Source organism: Diabrotica undecimpunctata, chromosome 10 (assembly GCF_040954645.1).
Source record: "Diabrotica undecimpunctata isolate CICGRU chromosome 10, icDiaUnde3, whole genome shotgun sequence".
Lineage (NCBI taxonomy): Eukaryota > Metazoa > Arthropoda > Insecta > Coleoptera > Chrysomelidae > Diabrotica > Diabrotica undecimpunctata.
The window spans coordinates 38,825,237-38,849,363 of NC_092812.1; the positions used below are offsets into that span (position 1 = coordinate 38,825,237).

General features: G+C 35.0%; 1 protein-coding gene across 1 annotated transcript in view; it reads right to left on the minus strand.

Annotated features, from left to right (window-relative positions):
• Nucleotides 1-24,127, minus strand: part of LOC140451934 (uncharacterized) — a 92,851-nt gene that overhangs the window by 32,209 nt on the left and 36,515 nt on the right. Inside the window, exons 5-6 of the mRNA XM_072545908.1 lie at nt 20,006-20,455; nt 10,868-10,985 (exon numbers count right to left, since the gene is read on the minus strand). Of these exons, the coding sequence (XP_072402009.1) occupies nt 10,868-10,985; nt 20,006-20,455 (568 nt within the window). The remainder of the gene's footprint in view (nt 1-10,867; nt 10,986-20,005; nt 20,456-24,127) is intronic.

The window sequence follows — 24,127 nt, forward strand, 5'->3', positions numbered from 1 at the left end:
TTAAGGTTTAATTCATTTATGATTCTTCTGCATCTTTCGTAAAAGAAAATGTGGGTTTTTGCGTGCTGGATATTCGAGCAACGAATGGTTTGGTTATATTGCAAAGAGTACTGCTTCGATAACTCTGCCTGGATTGGTGTGGGGTGAACTGAGTAGCTCTATAACCGATGCAGCCGGTCCCAAGCCCGGATTAAAGAGGAGGGATAGAGGAGTAACACTTCTAAAAAAAACCAGGGTTCAGCTGACCCGGCTGATAGCACCCTGTGAGGGTCCCTGCCTGGGGTACAGGTGAAAACCGGTCAACGGTCTCGAGAGCAGAGGATGGCTGGAAAAGTCACAATGGTCAAGAGGGCGGAAGAACCAACAGCGTCTGATCCAGAATGGGCGGCTGAAAAAAAGGTCCTCCAAACGGGGGTTGTGGCGTTAGGAATTAGCAACCTAACACACAGAAAAACATAAGGGAAAGAAGAACGAAAATCGCAAGATGAAAAAGCCAAATACGAAAACACATCCCCGGGTGGAAATCCATACCTCTGATAGAGGAAGCCCCATCGGATACGGGGGGAGGGGGCAATGTTGCGAAGAGTTTGGAAGACCCAGTCTTATCAAAACTCAACCAAAAATCGAAACGGAGAAAAGATAGAACATTCATATGTGCAACATGGAATATACAAGGATGGAACAAAGAGGCGACGGAAGTGATCAAAGAGTTTAAAGAAAGCAACATCGACATACTAGTAACAACAGAAACCAAAAAGAAAGGAAATGGAACGGAAACAATAGAAGACCATATCCACTGCTGGAGTGGAGTTAATAAAGAATGTAGAGCAAAGGCAGGAGTGGGAATACTAATCAAAAATAAGTGGAAGAAAAGGGTTAGAACATGGGAACCAATCAACGAGAGAATAATTAAAATGCATATAGACATATACGATAAAGAGACAGTGATACTTGGAGTATATGCACCAACAAACGATTCTCCGAGAGTAGAAAAAGAACATTTCACGGAACAACTCCAAAATCAAATAGAGCTAATTAAAAAGAACGTGGAGATAATTATAACAGGAGACCTTAACGGCAGAACCGGAAGGAAAGAAAACGATAAAGTAGTGGGGAGATTTGGAGAGGATGAACAAAACGATAACGGAGAACGTCTGATTGAACTATGCGAACTAAACAACCTAAAAATCACCAATGGATTCTTCAGACATAAAAATATTCATAAATATACATGGACGCAAGAAACACGAAAGCTGAAATCGATAATAGACTACATAATAATCAAACAAGATACCACAATAAAGATTAAAGATGTGCGAGTCAAAATAGGAGCAGAATGTGGAACGGATCATAGACTACTGACAGCAAAAATGGGCATTAATTGGAAACATAACAAGACCCCCTCCACAGAAGAACCGTTGAACACTATAAGAGAAAAACAATACAATATAGAACTACTCCAAGAACAATCAATAAGAGAACTATACCAACAACGTCTAGACCAAAAATTAATAGAATTAAGATACGGCAACATCGAAGAAATATACGAGCATATAAAGGCGAGTATAAAGCAAGCAGCATTCGAAGCCCTTGGGGAAAAAGAACACATAACAAATAAACAGCACTATTATGAAATAAATGAACCAACAAAAAGAATAATTGAAGAAAAAAAGCAACTATACAGAAAATGGCTGACTACAAACAACGACGAAGTTTATAAAGAATATAGAGAAAAAGATAGAGAAGTGAAAAAACAAATAACACAGCAAAAGAATGAAGAATGGGAAAGAATCTGCTTAAATATTGAAACATATATAGGAGGTACAAGAACTTCGGAGTCATGGAAAGTACTGAGAGAATTGAAACAAAACTCAAAAGAAAAAATTAAATTGGGAAATATACAGGACAAAGAATGGAAGGACTACTACAAGGAACTATTAACAGAACAAAGACCACAATTCATTGGAAAAGAAAACAGGCAAAGACAAAGCAGATTCCCACAACACGAAATAGAAATAACAGATAGGGAAATGAGAACGGCCATAAAAGCAATCAAAAATAAGAAAGCACCGCGACCTGGAGGCATCTCACCTGAGCTTATAAAATACGGATCAAAAAAATTACACCGGATGATACAATGGATATTTCAGAAAGCCATAAATGGAGAACAGCTCCCAAAGGAATGGACGGAGGCATATATGACATCTATATTTAAGAAAGGAGATAGAAAACGATGCGAAAACTACAGAGGAAAAAGCGTAATATCATCAATAGGAAGATTATATGGGAAGATACTGCGAGAAAAGATAGAGCAAGCGATAAAAGGCAAAATCGGGGAGGATCAGGCAGGCTTCACGGCAGGAAGATCATGCATAGACCACATATTCACACTGGAACAACTGCTGGAAAAGAAAAAAGCAAAAAATAGAGATATACACTTGGCATTTGTGGATCTGAGAAAGGCGTATGACTCTGTACCAAGGTCAGAACTATGGGAGGCAATGTACAAATTAGAAATACAGACGGAGCTCATAGAAGCTACAAAAGCTCTGTATAAAGAAAATAAAGTGTCCATTAAAATGGGAACAAGAATCATAGGAGACTTCACCACAACAAAAGGGCTCCTGCATGGTTGTTCCACATCTCCAATCCTATTCAAAATATACTTAGAAAAAGCCTTGACTACATGGAAAAGAAAATGCGAAGGCATGTGAGTACCGGTACGGAACGAATACCTATATACGTTAAGCTTTGCAGACGATCAGGTAGTGATTGCACAAGACCAAGACGACCTCAGCTACATGATGAAGAAACTACAAGAAGAATATACCAAGGCTGGCCTAGATATTAACCTCGCGAAAACAGAGTACCTATCTACAAGTGAAGAAGACATAGATCTACAGATTGATGACAACGTAACAATCAAAGGAAAGGATAAATTCAAATACCTGGGGTATATAATCACGAAAAACGCAACAACAGAGGAAGAAATTACACAAAGATTAGGACAAAGAAGAACAGCAATCCGACAACTTAACTCAGTATGGTGGGATAGACACCTAAATATGAAGACAAAAACGCAGATTTATAAAACATTAGTGCGAAGTATTATGACATATGGGGCTGAAAATTGGATCATAAACAAGAAAAACAGCAGTAAGATAGTAGCAACAGAGATGGAATGCCTGCGAAGATGCTGCAGAGTAACAAGAATGGATAGGAGAAGTAATGACGAAATAAAGCAAAGAACATCAATAGAAACAGACATACTAACATATATAGAACAAAAAAGATTAAAGTGGTATGGACATGTAAGAAGAACTAGCGACAGCAGATGGATAAAGAGAATAACCGAATGGAGCCCCATAGGAAGGAGGAAAAGAGGACGACCCCGAAAATCCTGAAGGAACGAAGTATACGACGCCATGAGTAAGAGGGGCCTAAACGATGGAGAATGGAACAACAGAGAGAGATGGAAACGGTTGAGCGAGGGAAGGTAGTGAATACTGTAGAATCCCTAATATATATATATATATATATATATATATATATATATATATATATATATATATATATATATATATATATATATACTGCTTCGATGCATAAGAGCATTAATTCCTGTCGTCTTAAATCTAATGGTAGTTCACCGAGTTAGGCCTGAAGACTTAAGATAGGGGTTGTTCTAAATGCACCGCTTATTATTCTAAGAGCGTTATTTTCAATGGTGTCTAAAACTTTTAGAGTTGTTGTTGAAGCAGACGAGTAAGCGTGGCATCCATAATTGATCTTGGAGCGGATCAGATTTTTATATAATATGAGTACAGTTCTACCGTCCGCTCCCCAGTTCGTATCAGAAAGACATTTCAAGAGGTTTGGTCTTTTTTGACATATAGCTGATATATATTTGATGTGGTCCTTTCAGGTTAGAGTTTTGATCAAAAATTGAACCTAGATATTTAACTGTATTTACATATTCAAGTGTCTGACCCCCAAGTTTTAAAGTAGGTATTTATTTTATCTGTTTTGGTCTCTTTGAGAATATGATGCAACGAGTTTTGGATGAAGCAAATTAAAAACCACTCCTTTTAGACCATGCTATAAATTTATCAAGTTGATCTTGTAGTAATTTGGCCATACTCTGTATATTGTTTCCATTTAAGAATATTATAAGATCATCCCCGTACAATCTCGCTTGAATGGGTTTGTTCATTGATTTGATTATATCATTAATAGCTATAAGGAAAAGCTCTGGGCTGATTACCGAGCCTTGGGGTGTACCATTTTTTTGATATCTCACATTAGATAGACGACCGTTTACTTTTACCTTGAAATTTCTATTTAGGAGAAAATTTTTAATAAAACCAAATATATTTCCTTGATAGCCCCATGATTCCAGTGTTGAAATTATCTTGTGATGCCAAGCCATATCAAATGCTTTGTGCAAATCAAAATAAATTGCAATACATTTTTGGTTGTTGTAGAATGCGTTATTAATATGTGATTCTATATCTACTAAATTGTCGGCAGTGAAGAGAATTATATTTCATACAATTTTGATTTCTTTCATTTTATGTGCTACAATCAACATTTAAGGTCCTAAGCCTAATAAACCCTAGACGGTGACGTCATTAGGACCAACCCATAAACAAAAACGAACCTACGACCCTAGAACAACAACATGAAAGTAGGGTTACGATAGATACTAACAACGTGGCGTCGTATATGACTCCAAAAGAACTGGCCGTAAAGCATAGCAAAAGTACATTATTTTTTACATAAACTGTTAATATTTTTGGTTATAAACATATATATTCATAAATTTTATACATAAATGTTTTTGCATAAATAACAAATGAGAAACTTAAAATAAAACTGTGGTACTGGATAAAAGTATAAAAAAAATATTGACGATAGTTTTTTGACAAAATGCAACAACTGAACAAATTTTTTTATATGTAATGACACATAACAAACCAAAGGATACACTTTTATAAACAAAAAGTAATTTACTTGCAGTCACTGCAAATGCACAGGCGGTGTTCGGCGAAAACCATTTTCGTGCAGTGCTCACATTTATCGCGGGCTTTTCGATTTTTGCTTCTTGGGCAAAAGTCACAGCGACCCATTTAACCTTGGGGCTTTTGTTCTATTATTTCTTCATCTTTATAATTTAAAACGTCTTTGATACTGCTGCAGATTTGTCTTGGCAAGCGATTATTATACATTCGTTCTTTTAAACAATCTTTAATCAAAATAAACGACAGCTCCTTTAGAAAGTTTGATCGAGAAAGTGGTTTATTAACATTTAGTTTATGTATGACGTACCTGTTAACTCCTGGAATATCCAATATGCCATAGAAAATTCGCAATCACCATCTGCAAGTTTTTCTGGAAATACAAGCGATGTATGTACAGAAGCGCGTGAGTACATAGCGATTACATTTTTCACCGGTCATCGGCGACTCCACGTTGTTGTTCTAGAGTTAATAAAGTTTTTCTTTAAAATCAAGATAACGGTTAAACGTAACGGGAGATTCATCAAGAGGAGCTTAAGATAGGGAAGGCAATGCAAGTGACGAAAGTGGTAAGTGAAAGTGCACAATTTACAGACTTTAAAGAATCTTTTAAAGAGTCTGAATATTTACCGTCAGATGACAGTTTTTGTGAACCTGGACCTGTTAAAAAAAGATGTTTTACAAAGAAGAAAAGTTTTGACAATGTATTGAAGAAAAAATTAAAATACAATAAAAGAGAATATGAACAACAAGTGACAAGAGTGTTTCTGAGGAACAAGAGGATATTCCGCAATTTAGAAATCAAATTGCAGAAGTGAAAAATGTCGTTGGCAAATATGTTTTATCAGAAAGAGAGAGATGCATATCCAAAACAGGACTTAAATGCAAAGATGGCCATGGCTGGGCAATTCACACAATGACTGGTTCTAAAGATCAGGCAAAAGCAGCTATTTCTACTCTTGGTGCATTTAGTATGTTTATAACAGACTCAATGATTGACGTTACCATTGCACATACAAACACTCAAATAAATAAATATCAAATCTTTGAAGTAAAAAAAAATCTAGAGCCACTATTTCTCAGACAAATTCGACAAAGATAAAAGCATTGATTCGTCTCTTATATTTGAAAGCAGCGATGAATGATAATCATTTGCCATTCTCTGATTAATTGACAAAAAACCTTTTTGGGTTAAATAATAAAGCTGCAATGAGTGAGGCCAGATTTAAATTATTGATAAATTGCCTAAGATTCGATGATAAAAATACACGTCATAGCCGCAAAGAACTAGATGAGTTCGCAGCCATTCGTGAAATATGAGGCCAGTTAGATCAGTACTGTCATCATCATTACAAACCAGGCAGTTATTTGATAATTCACGAACCAATCCTTGGTTTTCGCGGGCGTTGTCCTTCCGAAAACACCTACCAAACAAACCTTTAAAGTACGGGCTAAATTTTTTTATGATATGTGACGTTCAAAGCTAATATATGATACATGCTCCCTCATATCCTGGGAAGAGCACCAAAACTAATGGCCTTCCACTGAAGAAGACTTTGTAAATATTTCAACCAAAACTGTCCACAACTCTAACCGAAATATTATAATGGATAACAGGTTTACGTCAGTAAAGCTAGCACATGTTTGATTAAAGAATCCATATAAACTCACTATCGTTGGCATCATTAGATCCAAAAAGTAAGAAAACCCACCAAAAATGTTGAATTTAGGTAACCATTCTATTGGTCACTCGAATTTTGTTTCATAAAGAAAAATGGTAGCGTCTTATAAATATAAATCAAGTAAAAATGTTCGAAACGTGTAATAAAGTAAAATGAAATGAAAAAAAAATATTAAACGGAGAAAGAAACACAATTTGTCACACTTTCCGTTTATTAATAATTCGTATCGAGTAAACCAGTTATGCACACAGGTATATTGTGACGTGTATATCTGTTTTGTGTTTACCACGTCACAATATACCTGTGTGCATAACTGGTTGCATACCTTTAAGACAGGTTTAATAATTAAAAATTAAAACTACCCAATATGGGCTCTTGGTTCTTGAAAAGAAATAAAATATTAAGAACGCCTAATTACATTTTAATCATATTGTTTTTTCTTTCTGTTCTTGATGTATCAGAGTTAAAACACACCATTAAAAGATGTCATGAAATAAACTAAGTTTTACTATCCTTACCTGAATTTTTAGAATGTATTTTGTCCATTATTATATTTTATATTTCTGTTATTAATGTTGAGTGTCAAAGTTTATTGTAAATAATCTCAACGACTAGTAAGTTGCACTGACGAATTTTGATATTTTGTAAATATTTACCCATTTTTTATCTATATTGCAGTGTCTTGAAAAAGGATAAAAACAATTCCGAAAGCTAGACAAAAAGTCAAAAGAGTGTTTCTCTAAACTTTTTTGACATTATTTATCAAATCATTAACATATGGAAAATTTTGGGGCTAGAATATCTGTTCTGTGCTACCTTTACCATATAGTTACCATTGTCGCTTAACAGGTTATGGCATTGTATACTTTCCGGTAGAAAAAATTGCTTAGACGCAATAAGGCAAGATTGATTTTTTACATCTTCGTGAAAACTCCCTATCATTACATGTGCCATATAGCGCCCTCGTGAATCAGTACTTTAATTAAATATACAATAAATCGAGTTATCGGCAACAATTTTTCGAATTTTTCTTATGGTCTGATCGTAGCAAATTTCGATTTATTTTTTAATTAAAGTACTTACGGCCGGAATGTTAAATTTACACTATTTATACAAAAATGAGGTAAAAGTGATATTGTTTACTTTTAAAATTCGTATTCCTGGAAGTATTATTATTCTTATTGACAAGGCGTCGAGAAGGTCCTGTTAAAAAGTTGCTGCTTGGTTTTTTGAGTCTCTAACCACTGCGCCATTGTTAATTTTCCTTTTAATTAGAAGAATCCTGAAGCAAGAAGCCAAAGCTTATTTAAACGCTTTTTTACCGAAACATGTGTTAACAATGGCTTGCACTTGTCTTTTAACGAAAATAGTTACCTACTTACTAACTTGTTGAAAGATTTTATTTTATTAAATATTTTATTTAACCCTGTATCTGGCAACACCAAAAATAGATGTCGCAAAATTATTTTATTGTGTATATAATCTTATATAACTCTCAAAAACACACTGTGGTACAAAAAAACCGGAAGGAGATAGGGGAAAGTGGTTTTTGAATCCGTTGCCTACAAGCAACATTGCCAGTCAAGAAACACTATTTGATACTGATAACTTCACTAATGAAGATCTCAAAATTTTGTTAATCATAAATAAAAAACTGTTTAACGAAAGGACATTTTATTGATTTAATAAAAAAATTAAAAGTACCTAAGACTAAAAAATTATAAATATAGGCCTAATTCTAACGGTGGAATGATAAAAAGCAATTTTTGTTCGGTGTTAAACAAAGCCGCATGTTACACTTTTCACACTGCACAGTTGTATAGCCAGTTTTACAAAATCTACATCTTCCTTTAGCGGTATAAAGTGGCCAGTGACCAAACGCATCTGTTCTGGTAGCATCATCAGGTCTTACAACAAGAGGGTGGCGAATAATGTTATCTGTATTTTCTATACTTGATGGACGGCCTCGCTTTACTTTGTTCTTTCCAGTGTTGGACAAAGACCTAGCTAGTTCCATTCTAAACTTCTTGAGAGGCATAAAATTTATATTATTGGCTTTACTGTCATTTTGATATAATATCCAAGCATTTATAATACAGACATCTAAGAGCCAGGTAACTATTGGAAAGTACCATCTTTTACTACGAGTTGGACTTCTGTAAAGACCCAATAAAGAGTTAGCTTTATCCACTCCACCCATGTGTTTATTGTATTGAGTGATTAGATTTGGGCATGGCACGTTTATTTTTCTTTTATGTTCTTTAGAATACCTTTGTACATGATTGACTGGTTCAATCCCACAACCAGTGCTAGCAAGAAGTACACATTTGTTATCTGCCCATTTGACAACTATAATATTCTTTTGTTCATCGAATTTATAAATATAGGAACCCCTGCCACGTTTTAGCAAAACCTTATCAGTATCCAAGGTGCAACCTGCTATTCTATTTGAACGAATAGTACCCAAGCTAAGGATATTATACTTTTCCTTCAAGTAATCAAATAGTCTCAAACTGGAAAACCAATTGTCACAAAAAATTATTGAATTCTGGGGGTCATCCAATGTTTTACATAGCGCAATCACTGAAGATGCACCGACACCCAAGGATTGTTCTTCTTCAGAAATCTGATTGATAGTTTCCTGTAGTTGTGAAAATGTCGAAGCTCCTTGGTAAGGAATGAAATCGGCAATATATCCTGAAACACCTGCCCTTACAAAGAACTTGTAACCTTATTTATGAGGCTTATTTTGTATGTATTGTCGTAAATTGCCACTGTATGTACCTTTGTATGCAACCATAGCCTCATCTATGGAATATTGGTTTTCGAACTGATACTTATAACAATTTGTAGAAATATGATCTAAGAGGGGACGAATTTTGAAATAGCGGTCTTTCGTTTCTGAAGTTGCTTCTAAGTTATCATTGAAATGAACCAGTGTTCTCAGTTTTTGAAATCTTTTTAGGGACATAACATCAGCAACAAGAGGAATTCTTGAAGAAGTAGCCCAATAATCTTCTATGGCTGGCAGCTGTATTACCCCCATAAAAATCAAAATGGAGAAAAAGTTATTTCGGAAGTATTTGTGTTGACACTTAATCCAGTTTTTTGAGTACTGTATAAATTCGTCTGGTATACAATATTCTCTATTAGATTTAGTGAAAAAAACCTCGTAAAATACTCAAGAGGCAAGGCTACCTCTACTGCATTATTTTCTATGTTTCTATGTCACTTTCAGACCAGTTATAATTTACTGACTCCACTACTTTTTTACGTTTTCTTGGTGGTTCTTCATGGTCGCCTTCTTCATTTGTTTGATTAGTCTCCTCTTCAGTTAGCAGTTGATGATTATAAGGTGCATCATTTTCATCTGATTCTGCGGCAATTTCATTTATATTGATGTTTTCAATTTCTTCATCATACTTCTCCATATCAGACAAATCAGAGAGATCAGGGTTAACAGGAACAATACACGACATTTTGGTCTTTTTTCCATAAAAGGAGGTAGTTGATATTTCATTTAAATTTTCCATATTGAAATCTTATACTGAAAAAAAAAGTCAATTACTAAACTGACAATCTTGCTTCAGAGCCACATGATGTTTGTTCAACAAAATAATATCATTACTTACCGTATACAGCAAAAAATAGCAGATAATTACACTAAAACAACCTTTGTTTATATACCAAATAAAAATTCAACCTCATAGTACTCCTAACAAACGGTTGATAATAAAAATTATGACACACCCACTTACACGTAGGTCTCTACTGGTATCCTCTCTAGTAAAATTATTTTTTTCAAATATCTCTATTGAATGTTAGATGTCGCCACCAGTTTTATATAACTAACACGACTTGTTGCTTACAATTATCATTGTCACATAACAGCTATATAAAGTAGAAATTGATTTAAGAGCTTATAACGACGATGTTGCCTGATAGCATCAAAACCAGATACCGGGTTAAGCTATTTGACTCAAAAATAGGACCACTTAGAAAACCGACTCTTAAGTAAATATGTTTAATAATCGGTATAAATCTTGCATATGTCACTTTAGTCCTCATTTTGATCATATGCATTAAACGAATAAATAAATAAAAAAATATAAATCTTATTTGTAGTACTGTTGACTTTTGTAAATAGATTTGTGTTCAGCCACTTACGATAATATAGGTTGAATTGTTTTGTATTCCCAATTTGGATCTATAAAAATTAAGAGATCAGTACGAACTCTTTCTATCCCAGAATCCAACTGAGGACATCGGGCATCATTCAGTCGTGCTAAAAATAACAAATGATAATTTAAATAAGCATTAGATAAACGAAACATAGAATAAGTACAACACAACACATAAGAAGATGGCACCGACTGACGAAGACGACAATTTTAAGCGCATGTTTAAATGTTGTAAAACAAAAACAACTAACAACATTCAGTGCATAAAGTACGGTGAAATATTTCACAACAGTTGTGCTAAAGTAAAAAAACTAGAATTTGTAATCGAAAGGTTTCGTAAGTGCTGTGACACTGAAAATGATAAAAACTGTGCCAGTTCTAACAACGAAAATGGTACGTTAACTACTACGGAGAGTGAACGAGAAATTCCAACTTCTTAATCGAATAATCCGAGAAATGGAAGAAAAATATAAAATGTTGCAAGAAAACAATAAATTATTACAGGAAAACTACATTTTATTGAAATATTCCAATACCATATCGCAGAAAACGTCACATATTCTAACAATTATTGATAATAAAAATGTCCAACAAAAACCTGTTGTAGAAGATGTCATTAACGACAATGAACACAAAAACATTGTTTGTAAATCGACCACTCAAGAAGTCAACTATGCCAACAAAACAGCTGGTCAAGGGCATGGTCAGATGCCAGCAAATATAAACAAACAACAGTTGACAAATAAAAATAAAAACAATGAAGAACCTAAGAGTACCTCTACACGAAATAGAATTAATTCCCAAGAAATAAAATCTGCAATACACAATGCAGTTGCACACAATAAAATGGTTGAAATGCAACAACTTAGTGAACGGCCGAATAATACAGAGAAGAATTCAGGTTTCGTTGTTGGAGGTAACAACGAAAATGATTGTACTATACAGATTGTCCCTAGATTAATTCATTTGCATGTGACTAGATTCGAACCTGCCACTACACCAGAAAAACTCAGGAATATTTTAATCTTTAAATTCCCTGAAGTAGTCTGTGAACCCCATGAGTCAAAGCGGCCTGATCTCTACTGAGATGAAAGTTACACTAAACAGAGAAAATTTGAAACAAGCTTGGAAGCGTGAAGTGCGGCTCTCAGGAGCTATTGTGTTGATTTTTCAGAAAAAGAGGATGCTGCAGCAGATTTCCAAAGTAGTGGATCCTCGGTGGTACCGGCTGTTGCCATAGACACGAATAGTATAGAATTGAACTTGCATTTTATGCATTTGAATGTTCAGGGTCGTTTGGCTAGAAAATGTTTTGATTTGGATATGATATTACAACAAAAAAATGTGTTACTGAAAAGAAGTATCTTTTGTGTCATTGAGCACTGGCTTGAATCTATTAACATTTGTATTACTTCAATTCCAAATTTTGAACTAATTTCACAATTTTCTCGAACTAACAAAGAAAGAGGCGTTATTCGTGAGAAACGATGTTGTACAGAATTTTGTCATAGAATCAATAAATATAAATACACGGTGTATAGAAGGTGTGTTTGAAATCTGTTGTTAAAGAATAAAAAACCAGTTTATTATATATGGAGATCTAACGTGAACTTCCTAATTAAAAACAATCACAGAAATGTGATTATTTGTGACAACTCCAAATTATCTCATGAAAATTGATTAATTTTTCAAGACTTTCTTTCTTTCTCCAATTACACCTGCCAAAGGATGGTGTGAAAACAAGTGATAAATATATCAAAGCAATCTTAGACATGCCCACACCAGAGTGCAAACAAGATGTTGCAAGATTTTTAGGAATGGTAAAATATGTAGCCAAATTCGTACCAAGCCTATCAAAAATATCTGCCCCGTTAAGAAACTTGAGAAGATTGGATGTAGATTGGCAGTGGTCAAGTGAGCATCAAGATTCACTGGATCAACTAAAGCATCTGTTGACTAACTCGCCAATCTTGGCAGTATTTGACCCAAAGAAACCAACAGAAATTGAAATAGATGCATCAAAAGATGGATTGGGGGCATGTTTGTTGCAAGAAGGCAGACATGTGGCCTTTGCATCAAGGAGCCTTACAAAAACTGAGCAGCAGTGTGCTCAAATAGAAAAAGAAACTCTAGCTATTTTATTTGCTGTAAAGAGGTTTCACTACTTTGTCTATGGAGCTTGTGTAAAAGTCCACAGTGATCACAAACCAATGGAATCAATTTTTAAAAAAGATTTACAGTCGATTTCACCCAGAATCCTGAGAATGAGATTAAAATTATTAGATTGTGATTTAGTTGTGTCGTACAAAACAGGAAAAAGCATGTACATATCTGACACACTATCAAGGGCATTTCTAAAAAACAACAAAAAATCTGTTGATACGGAGATAGAGTTTGCCGTTAATTCAACTGTCAATGATTTACCGCTATCTGAAGAACGAAAAAATCAGTTTCGACAAGAGACAATAGCAGACCCCCAACTACAAGTTGTTTTTTATTTTATCATCAGTGGCTGGCCAGAGCAAAAATATAAAATTCCAGAAAATGTCAGACACTTTGCCAAATTAAAGGAGAATCTATTTATAACTAATGACCTTCTTTTTCTGGACAATAAATTAGTTGTTCCTTTTTCATTAAGAAAAGAAGTTCTAGGATTACTTCATGAGGGACATTTAGGCATAGAAAAAACAAAAGCACTAGCACGCCAAATTTATTATTGGCCTGGTATGGCGATGGATATTGAATCATATATAAGGGCATGTAAGAGTTATGAAAAATTTGCTAGAAAAAACCCAAAACAAACTCTTTTATCATATCCACTACCTAAAAGGCCATAGGAGACGGTTGGGTCCGACATTTTCACATATGCTGGAAAAAGTAGTTTTATTTGACTCATAATCTAACTGGTTAGAGGTATTACCCATTCAAGACAAAAGTGCTGATTCAGTAATTGCTGAAATTAAGACAGTTTTTGCACGATTTGGATCACCTGATTTTCTTGTAACTGACAACGTACCATATAATAGTGAAAAATTTAGAAAGTTTAGCAGAAATTGGAACTTTACTTTAACCTTTCGTAGTCCTAATTATCCACGTTCAAAATGGATTAGCAGAAAAAGCAGTGTCAATTGCAAAAAACAAGGAAAACCATAGATGAAAGAAAGCATGCAGACCTTCAGTCAGCATTAATAAATTATAGAAAATATCCATTAAAAGGTATGGGATACTCCCCATCAGAACTTCTTAATAGCAGAAGATGTAAAACAAAAGTTCCAACTTTAGTTGATTTGTTGCATCCATGTTTGTGTGAAAATGTTGAAATGAAAATGAAAGCTGAAAAAGAATTAAATGAGACAATGTGTAATAAAAATGCAACAATATTGAAGCCATTGAACGGGGACATGGATGTAACAGTCCTTGATCACTGTAATAACACCTGGAAGTCTGCAAAAATCTTGAATCAACATGAATCGCCTAGATCATACATCCTGCAAGATGACACTGGAAACATTATCAGAAGAAACAGATCTCACATAAGATCATCAGTAAATAAACATGTTGTAGACTGTGGTGATGATCATCATGTGGGTGGCGATGGTAGTGTATTTCATAAATTGCCAGACAGTGAGGGTATTGAAACACATCAGGAACATCAAGCAACAAACGTTTTAATCCCTGATAATAATCATATACAGCTGTGAGGTATGGCCACTGAAAGAAAGAACACTGTCAACGCTGAAAGCGACGGAAATGGATTTTTGGAGAAGAGCCGCAGGAAGATCTAGAAGAGAAAGGATTACCAACGAACGCATTAGAGAAATAATGGGAATCAAACGAACAATCACAGATGACCTAACAACAAAACAACTTATCTGGTTCGGACACTTACAAAGAATGGACGAACAATGAATGCCAAAAGAAATACTAAAGTGGCAACCAGAAGGAAGGAGAAAACGAGGTAGACCGAGAAAAAGTTGGAGCGAAGGAATAAATAAAGAACTGAGAGAGAGGGCCATAGAAGAAGATCTATGGAACAACCGGTCTAAGTGGCGATTGGAAGTCGGAAAACGGCGGAGAACGTTATAAACCGACAAGTAGTAGTAGTAGTAATAATCATATACTTGAAACATCAAATCATAATAATACTTACTGTACAAGGTCAGGGAGACAAATTAAAAAACCTTGTAGGCTGAACTTATAAGGAAAAAGAAAAGAGGATGTATGATACCCAGTTAAGTGACAATCATATTACTCATGTTGGGAACATGATGGCATGACAGGAGGTGACAGGACAGATTATTAGGTTAGACACAGTGGTTAGGTTAGGTTACTGGCATGTGAAGTTAATGTACTTGTTGCTTATACAACTACTCAAATTCAGGTTCTGAGATGAACAGAATATGTCACGAAAGGGCTCAATGAAAACAAATATACAGCAGCAGCCTTTCTAAATGTAAGTAAAACTTTTAATAGAGTATAAGACGAATGCCTGCTGTATAAAATAAGCCAGTATGATTATAGCGAGGCGATGATCTGTCCCCTCTTATCAAACCTAGCCGACAGAAGGTTCAGAGTTCGGATAGGGCCAACCCTGTTCGAAGTCGGGACTATGGAAGCTGGTGTTTCACAGAGGACGATGCTGTCGCCATACCTATACACCATATATACGGCAGACACACCATCTGAACCCAGTTAGATGCTAAGCCTGTACGCAGACGATACAACGATAGCTGCTAGCAGTATTAACCCAGATCTAGCTACGAGATACCTGCAAAGAGCACTCAACGAACTTGAGGCATGGTATATGTAGTAAAATAGTTGTCAACCCTGACAAGACACAGGCTGTCATGTACCAAAAAAGACAAGGCAGACCAATTGTGGGGTGGAGTAAAATCTGACCTTCACAGAGTACGTAAAACAAACGGCCAACAAAGCTAAAGCACTCAGGAGTCAACTCTCATCACTGTTAGGTCGAAAGAGTAAACTGAGATTTAAAACAAAGATTAGAATGGCAAACTGCATAATTTTGCCAACACTAACATACGCCTTAGCAGCATGGAGACATACGTATAAAACCAACAGAAAAATGATACAAACCGTCCAGAATTTCATGATCAGAGAGGAACTCAATATTCCTAAGTACATCCCATTAAGGTACGTATGTAGCGATTCACAATAAAAGAGGATCAGGATCCTCTTTTGGATCTGAGGATCCGAGAACAATGGACGAAAGAGTACACGAGATATTCAACAACCTCAGGAACCACCCGATCAGATTATTAAGAGAGTTGACAGACTATGACGAAAACGTAAGGACGATACATAGACGGCCCAGGCAACAGCTAGCAGGATATAGAGATAACCCAGATTAATAAAGAATGAGATAGCCATGTAATAGTCAGTAACAGAAAAACAATCCTCAAATTATCTTGTTTCTTTTATTTAGTTATGTTTTATTTTACTCACCATTTATACTGTAAAAGATACAAACCAAAAAATATATGCACGGCGTGTGTGATGGCCGTATACTCCTGGGAGTGCACACCTCTCCCACTGCTACTTTCTTTTTATTACTATTTCATCTTAACCTTTACTAACAACCATCTGTTACAGCAGCCATGCCAACGATGCAACCACATCGAGTGAATTCTGAGGCACAAACACAAAGACGCCCCTCAGGCTATTGCCCCTCAGGTAAAACAGCCCCTCAGGCAGGTCAAGGGACCTACAGTCGCGAAACCTGAGCATCGTGCGACAAGAGTGAGCTCGGTGGACAGAGCTTTCAGGCACTTAGCCGACGAGGAGAACAAAATTAATTTTACCGATTCGGTGGCTGAGTGACCGAGCTAACAAAAATCCGGACATCTGTCTGGAACAGAATTTTTGGGACATGAGTCCAAAATTAAGTCAAATAATAAATTCAAGTAGTCATAGGGAAATAATTTTTCTAGCTACCCCTAAAATTAGGTGGCCTAACCACCAAAGCAAAACAAAGGATGTCCCATTACGCAGGGCATCCAAAGTAATGCTTAGTACAAAAGCCTATTTGTTATGTCCTGCGATGGGGAGGAGTTGTTGGTTATATCAGATAGGTACCGCTCCATTAAAGAGTGTGACCCGTTTGATCTTCGGACATGTGGGTCCAACTTATTCTTTGGAACACACATGTCACTCGGCGCTGTTGTTTTAACAAATTGTGTGTGTGTGTGTGTGTGTGTGTGTGTGTGTGTGTGTGTGTGTGTGTGTGGTTATATTAAGATATAAAATATGGTTAGATATCTTTTCACTGCGTTGTGAACTTAGATATCTATTAAAATTACAATAAATAAAATATTGTTAACGTGGCAATACATAACTCGGCGCATAACTTTTTTTATAATTGCTTAGCAACTTGTTATATTAATTTAAAAATTAAATTAAAAATTAAAAAATTAAAAATTAGAAAAAAATGCTCCGCTATATCGATAGCTGAAAGAAACAGTGAGATATCATGTCAAATTGAAATTACAAGATGATGATAATTAAAGTGTGCAGTAGCAGTTAGAAATCAGAAGTAGGTGACCAAAAACTAATTTTTATTGGATAGTAGTTTATCGTATACAAACTGGATTCAATTAGACCAATAATGACATATGCCTTAGAAACAAGACCCGACACAGCCACAACGCAAAGGCTACTGGAAACTGCAGAGGTGAGAGTACTGAGAAGAATTACAGGAAATACACTGAGAGATCGAAAGAGGAGACATTAGAAGAAAATGTAACGTACAGTGTATAAATGAATGGACACAAAATAAAAAAAAGAATAGAGTAACCGCATAAGCAGAAATAAGGAGACCCATGTCGTTAAAATAGCAAGAGATAAGTCACCAATTGTCAGAAGAAGAGTCGGACGAACGCGCAAAAGATGGAGTAACAACATTCCAAAGAGGTATTAATCCGCCAATGAACAAGCAGAATTGCTTATAAAGAGAAACAAGAAGAAGAAGAAGAAGAAATTGGATTCGCTGAGACCGGTGACAAAAAACCACAGTGCGTAATTTGCAGCAAAGTGTTGCCAAACAGTTCAATGTTTCCAGCTAAAATACGTCGTCATTTTAAAAAGGTGCATCCAGAATGTAATGGAAAACCCACTGATTTCTTCGGAAGGAAGCACGGCGAACTAACACATGCAAAAAAACTATAACCTTCCATTCAAAAATAGTTAACGAAAATGTTTTGATGGCGTCCTACTTAGTCAGTTACCGCGTTGCTCAAGCAGGTGAAGCTCACACCATCGCGGAAAATCTCATTAAGCCGTGCGTCAAGGAAATATTTAAATGTATGTTGGACGATAAAGCTAAGAAACTAGTAAGCACGGTACTTTTATCAAGTTTTCATTACAGATAGATGAGTCAACAGATGTAGCTGGGTTGCCAATTTTAATAGCATTTGTGCGGTACCAGCACAAAGTCTTTTCAAGAGGATCTACTTTTTTGCAAACCATTGACAACTAACACAACTGGTGCCGAAATTTTTAATTTAATAGAAAGCTTTTTCACAGAGAATGGCATTCCCTGGGATAATTGCGTCGATGTGTGCACAGACGGCGTAAAGGCCATGACTGGAACAACGTCGGACGTCATTTCAAAAATAAAGGAAAAATCCAGGGAACGCAGCAGTAGCCACTGTATCCTCCATAGCCTCGCTATGAAAAAAATTCCGCCTTCCTTAAAAGTAGTCTTGGGCACTACCGTGAAGATAATAATTAATTTTATCAAATCACGACCTCTGAGTACAAGGCTGTTTAGAGGCATGTGCGACGACATGGGCAGTATACATTCTTCTTTACTTCTTTATACGGAAGTAAGGTGGCTTTCTCGCAGCAAATGTTTAACTAGGCTCTTTGAAATGAGAGCGGAAGTTAGAACCTTCCTAATTTACAGCAATTTTGCCTTGGATGATCGATTGTGTAACGAGCATTGGCTAATTAAATTGGCATATTTAACAGGTATTTTTAACAAGGTCAATGAAGTTAGTCTCTCACTTTAGGGAAAGACAGAAAAACACTAACGCCAGTGATAAAATACAAGCGTATAGCAAAAAATTATTTTTTTGGGTAGAATCGGTGAAAAATAAAAATCTGGATAGCTTTCCACGAATCAAAGAATTAAGAGAAGAACTGGAATTGGATATAAGTGAAGTTAAAGACAGCTTCAGGCTGCATATGCTTAATTTACTTGATAACTTCAATAATTATTTTCCTGAGAAATTCCACGACAAAATTAAAGAAAACTTCTGAAATGCAGATCCATACCTTGCAATGTTAAAAAAACAGCTTCATTAACATCTCAGCAGTATGAATGCCTGATGAATTTGACATCGGAGTCTGCGATAAAAAACACATTTTGAAAGTATATCGCTAGTAAATTTTTGGTGTCAACTCAAAGACGAATTTAAAATTTTGTCAGGTGAAGCGAAAATTATTCTTTTCCCTTTTGCAACAACATACATATGTCAAGCAGCATTCTCTGCCTATGTGGTCACTTAAACAAAATATAGATCCCGACGAAACCTGACAATCGATTGCATTTATCCCAAATTCAACCGGATATTACTAACCTATGCAAATCAAGGCAGCCTCATTCTTCACATTAACATGAAGACATTACGTTATTTAAGATTTTAGAAATATGATATTTGTGTTCATTTTATTTTTGTTACTTTCGTGATATGTAATTAATTTCTTATGTTTGTGATTAAAAAAAATTGAATAAAATGAATAGAAAATGTAATGGTTATATCACCCCCCTCCCCAACTACGTTCTCTGTGGCACCTATGTAGGTTTCATTTGTACTATGGTAAGTCCTCCCTAGAAGAATTTCTGTCCTGAATAGTGTGCCTTGACCAAAAAACTTGGGGAAACGCTGTGATACATCATTCAATAACATTGAAAAATTATGGAAATTCCAGCACCAAATTTTCTGTTTATAGAAGTTTTTCTGACTAAATATCCATATATTTAATAAACAATTATACGTAGAAAAGGTCAAATAAACAAAAATGGGAAAGAAATTACGTAGATATTATCGTGGCTGAATGGATCAAGTTATCCAAAGCCATTAATTAAATAAAAAAAACTTACGTAGATATGATGTAAAATTGTTAAATGCTGCGTCGGCCAGTAATCCATATTTTGCAGTATCAATCGTATAAGGATATTGGCCCTTTTGGTCCATTATTGGCATAAGATTGTTAATATTTAATTGCAAAGTTTGAGAATTGACCAATTCAGAAAAAATAATATTTCTGTTACATGCTCTAAAAGATGTGTCAAAAACTCCTTTTTGTTGAGGAGAGTAGTACATATCTAGGACTTGCGAAATTTTAACGTCAGATTTTCCTTTGATATCATTTATTTTTAGTGCCATGTAGAGTCCATCTAATGATCCTCTAATATCTTGATCAGTCAAATCCAAATTATCGCTCTGCTGAAGAAAATAATATTTTGGATTTGTTGTGCTATTCCAGCCACCTGAAACGCCAAGCTGAAGCGGTGGATCGATTTGAATCAACGCTGCCTGGCATAAATCACCTAAAAAATAAAAAGTAAAGTACTTAATTGTTTATTCTAAAACGTGGTTTAAAATTTTCGGAGGAACGGTTCGATAATTTTCGATATCAGTAATCACCGAAATTTGGAAAGTATCGCCTATCACGTATTAACAAAAGTTATGCGGGGAATCCGCTGAATGTTATTATTTTTGATTATTTTAATTTTATATTTAAATATCACACTATCGGTTTTATATTCTAAGGATTGCCATAGTTTATTATAACTATTTTTGAATATCTTTACAGAATTAATAATCTATAAACAATTTGATTTGTTGAGGAAACTTGTTAAATTCAAAATATAGTAATAAAATTATAGTGTAAAATTATAATCAAATCTAAATATATAAATATTTTTACATTTTTAAAATGCACAGTACTAATACTATATAGAAATACTCGTAATCTTTTTTTTTTTCTTCTTTATAGAGGGGGATCTGGAATCTTCAAAGGCTGCGTCCTGGACATAGACTAGGGAACCAGAATGCAGAAAGCTATCAAAAATATAAGCAACAGAGGGCAAAAGTAAAAGACATGGTGATTAAAGCAAAAAAGAAAAGCTGGGAGGATTTTGGGAATAAGCTGGAGAAGGACTACCACACTAACCAAAAACTATTTTACAAAACTCTGAGAAGCCTAAGAACAGAGAACAGACAACAAACACCAAAACAAATTAAAAACAAAGATGGCCACATCCTCTGCGAGAACGAAAATATTATGAACAGGTGGAGAGAATATTTCGAAGACCTTCTGACTCAAAAAGACTATAATAATGAAATAGACAACACTGAAGAAAACCCATATGAGAACCCAAACCAAAACAAAATAACAATAGAAGAAATAAGAGAAATAATACTCAGGCTCAAAAGAGGAAAGGCAGCTGGCTATGATAAGATAACTGCGGAAATGCTAAAAAATATGAGAGAAAATGGAAATGAAATGCTTAGAAAAGTTTGCAATAAAGCATGGAATGAGAACAAGATCCCAAAAGACTGGGAAGTGGGCGTTATTCTACCCATTTTCAAAAAAGGTGACAGACGAGAATGCAGCAACTATAGAGGTATATCTCTCCTGAGTATCCCTTCCAAAGTTTACGAACGAATACTGGAGAAAAGACTACTACAAGAAGTAGACCATAAGCTGGAGCAGTCACAGAGCGGTTTCAGGAAGGGAAGAAGCATCCATGACCATGTTTTTACACTCAAGCATCTAATACAAAAGGCACGAAATACAAGCACGGAACTATACCAAGCCTTCATAGACCTCGAAAAAGCATTTGATAGAACCCCGCGAACCGAAATAGACAAAAGCCTAAGAAACAGAGAAGTAGACAGCAAACTCAGAAAAGCTATTATGAGCCTATACAAGAACACAAGAAACAGAGTAAGAACAGATAATATGGAATCAGAAGAGTTTAGAGTCAATGATGGCTAACGACAAGGAGGTGTACTAGGCCCCATCGTGTTCAATATTGTACTAGATGATGTAATGAAAGAAACTAGAGAAGAAACATCGAGAATATTTGTTGGACATAGAAACCTGGAAATGATACAGATAGCGGAGTGCGCATTTGCAGATGACCTCGTCATATTTGGAAGAAACGAGGACGCACTTAAGAGAAACCTCCAGATATGGAGAGATAAACTCGAAAAACGTAACCTGAGAATTAATGAAAGTAAAACCAAGGTCATGGTATGTGGGAAAACAGACCAACATACAAACGTTAAAATAAATAACTATACTTTAGAACAAGTCGAAACCTTTAAATACCTGGGAGTGCAACTAGAGAGTAGGGGTACACAAGAAGCAGAGATAAACAATCGAATAGCAAACGCTTCCCGGATATACCACGCAATTAAGAGCACATTCCTATCGAAAAAAGAAGTATCCCAAAAAGCAAAGATAGCTATCTACACCACCAGACTAAAAAATAAACTGCAAAGTATTTCAATGAAGTATCTAAGAAGAGTACTAGGGGTGACCAGAATGGACAGGATACGGAACGATGAAATAAGAGAACGCCTTAAAGTCCAATCAATAGAGAAGAAAATCGAAGAAGCCCAACTGAGATGGTACGGCCACATGGTAAGGATGGATAAAAAAAGCCAAGTGAAACAAGTGTGGGAAGCGAGAAGAACCTTGAAAAGACCGAGGGGCATGAAGGCCGAGGGACCCATGAAGACCTGGGACGATGAAATTGCCGCCATCCTAAACAGGAGAGGAGTCACCAAGGAGCAAGCGAAGAAATTGGCAAGCAACAAGAAGAATTGGAGGAAGTTTGTATATGAAACCTAAAAAGAGACTTTACGCCCAACACCTTAGGGTAGAAGGGTTATTGATTATATATATATATATATATATATATATATATAATATATATATATATAAATATATATACATATATATATATATATATATATATATATATATATATATATATATATATATATGTCGTTAAGGTTCATTGGTACATAAAGATTCAAAAGAACTACTTGAATTGTCAGCACATGCATTCTGGTTAAAACAGAACCTCACATTTAAACTTTCTGACAATCAAAAATTTAGTTATTGCCAACAATTCAAAGAATTACCTCCTTTTAAATGTAGTTACATTGGGTTTTTCGATTAACCTTCGGTAAACCTTTGCGTTTTAAGTTCAAAGCTACCATACATTTCCAACGTTAAAAAAAACTTTTTTTGAACCTAGTAACAAAAAACACCACTATGTTGTTACTAGCAAAGTTTTTTCACATTCTAACTCTACAATTATAAAGTACGGTAAGATCAATAATGTTTTTAATGGATAATATATGGTAGCTAATTATAATTTATTCTCTTTCAGCTCTGAAGAAGCCAAATTAATTTTCTTTGGCGAAAACGTTCGGCGAAACAATTGATACTCAATAGAGTCCTTCTTGCAGATTTCCCCAATATTTAAGAGTTTACTATTTAACTTATCTGTAAAGATTAAATTTCTTTTCTTATATATATATATACATATATATATATATATATATATATATATATATATATATATATATATATATATATACATATAATACTCGTAATCTAAACAATATGTTTCGACTAAACGGTTTTCCAAAATTTCAAGAAGTACCTACCTAAAAATAATCTTTTAGCAAGCTACAATAGGAAAGCTGTCTGAACACTAAAATTTATTTTAATTTGTATATCTATGACGTACATAGTAAGTAGTCTATAATAAAACTAAAATGTTTTTTCCAAATTTTCAGGCAATAGAACCATAATAAATGAATTTCTTTTGTATTTCAAATTTAATAGCTTTTAAATTGAATACGGAGAAAAAACAATATAATAGCTTTATAATCATCTTTTTCCTTGAGTTTATTTCTTACCCCTCCCTAAACGAGGTGGTCCAGTTGCCTGGTTTCAACTATGTAACCAGGATGATCTCCTGAGGGGGGTTACTTTTTTTTCGAAACGGACCCTCGGGAATATAATTGGTGACCCCTGGGCCCTACAAGATCGTGGCCAAGTAAATCAACCATTAATTTTGAGGAAACATACTAACCACTAACACCTTGTTGGTTATACATTTTCGCAGAATTTTTTTAAATATTATTTTTCTTGAAGACGATTTTCGAAGTGAAAATCGAAGCGTCAAGCATTA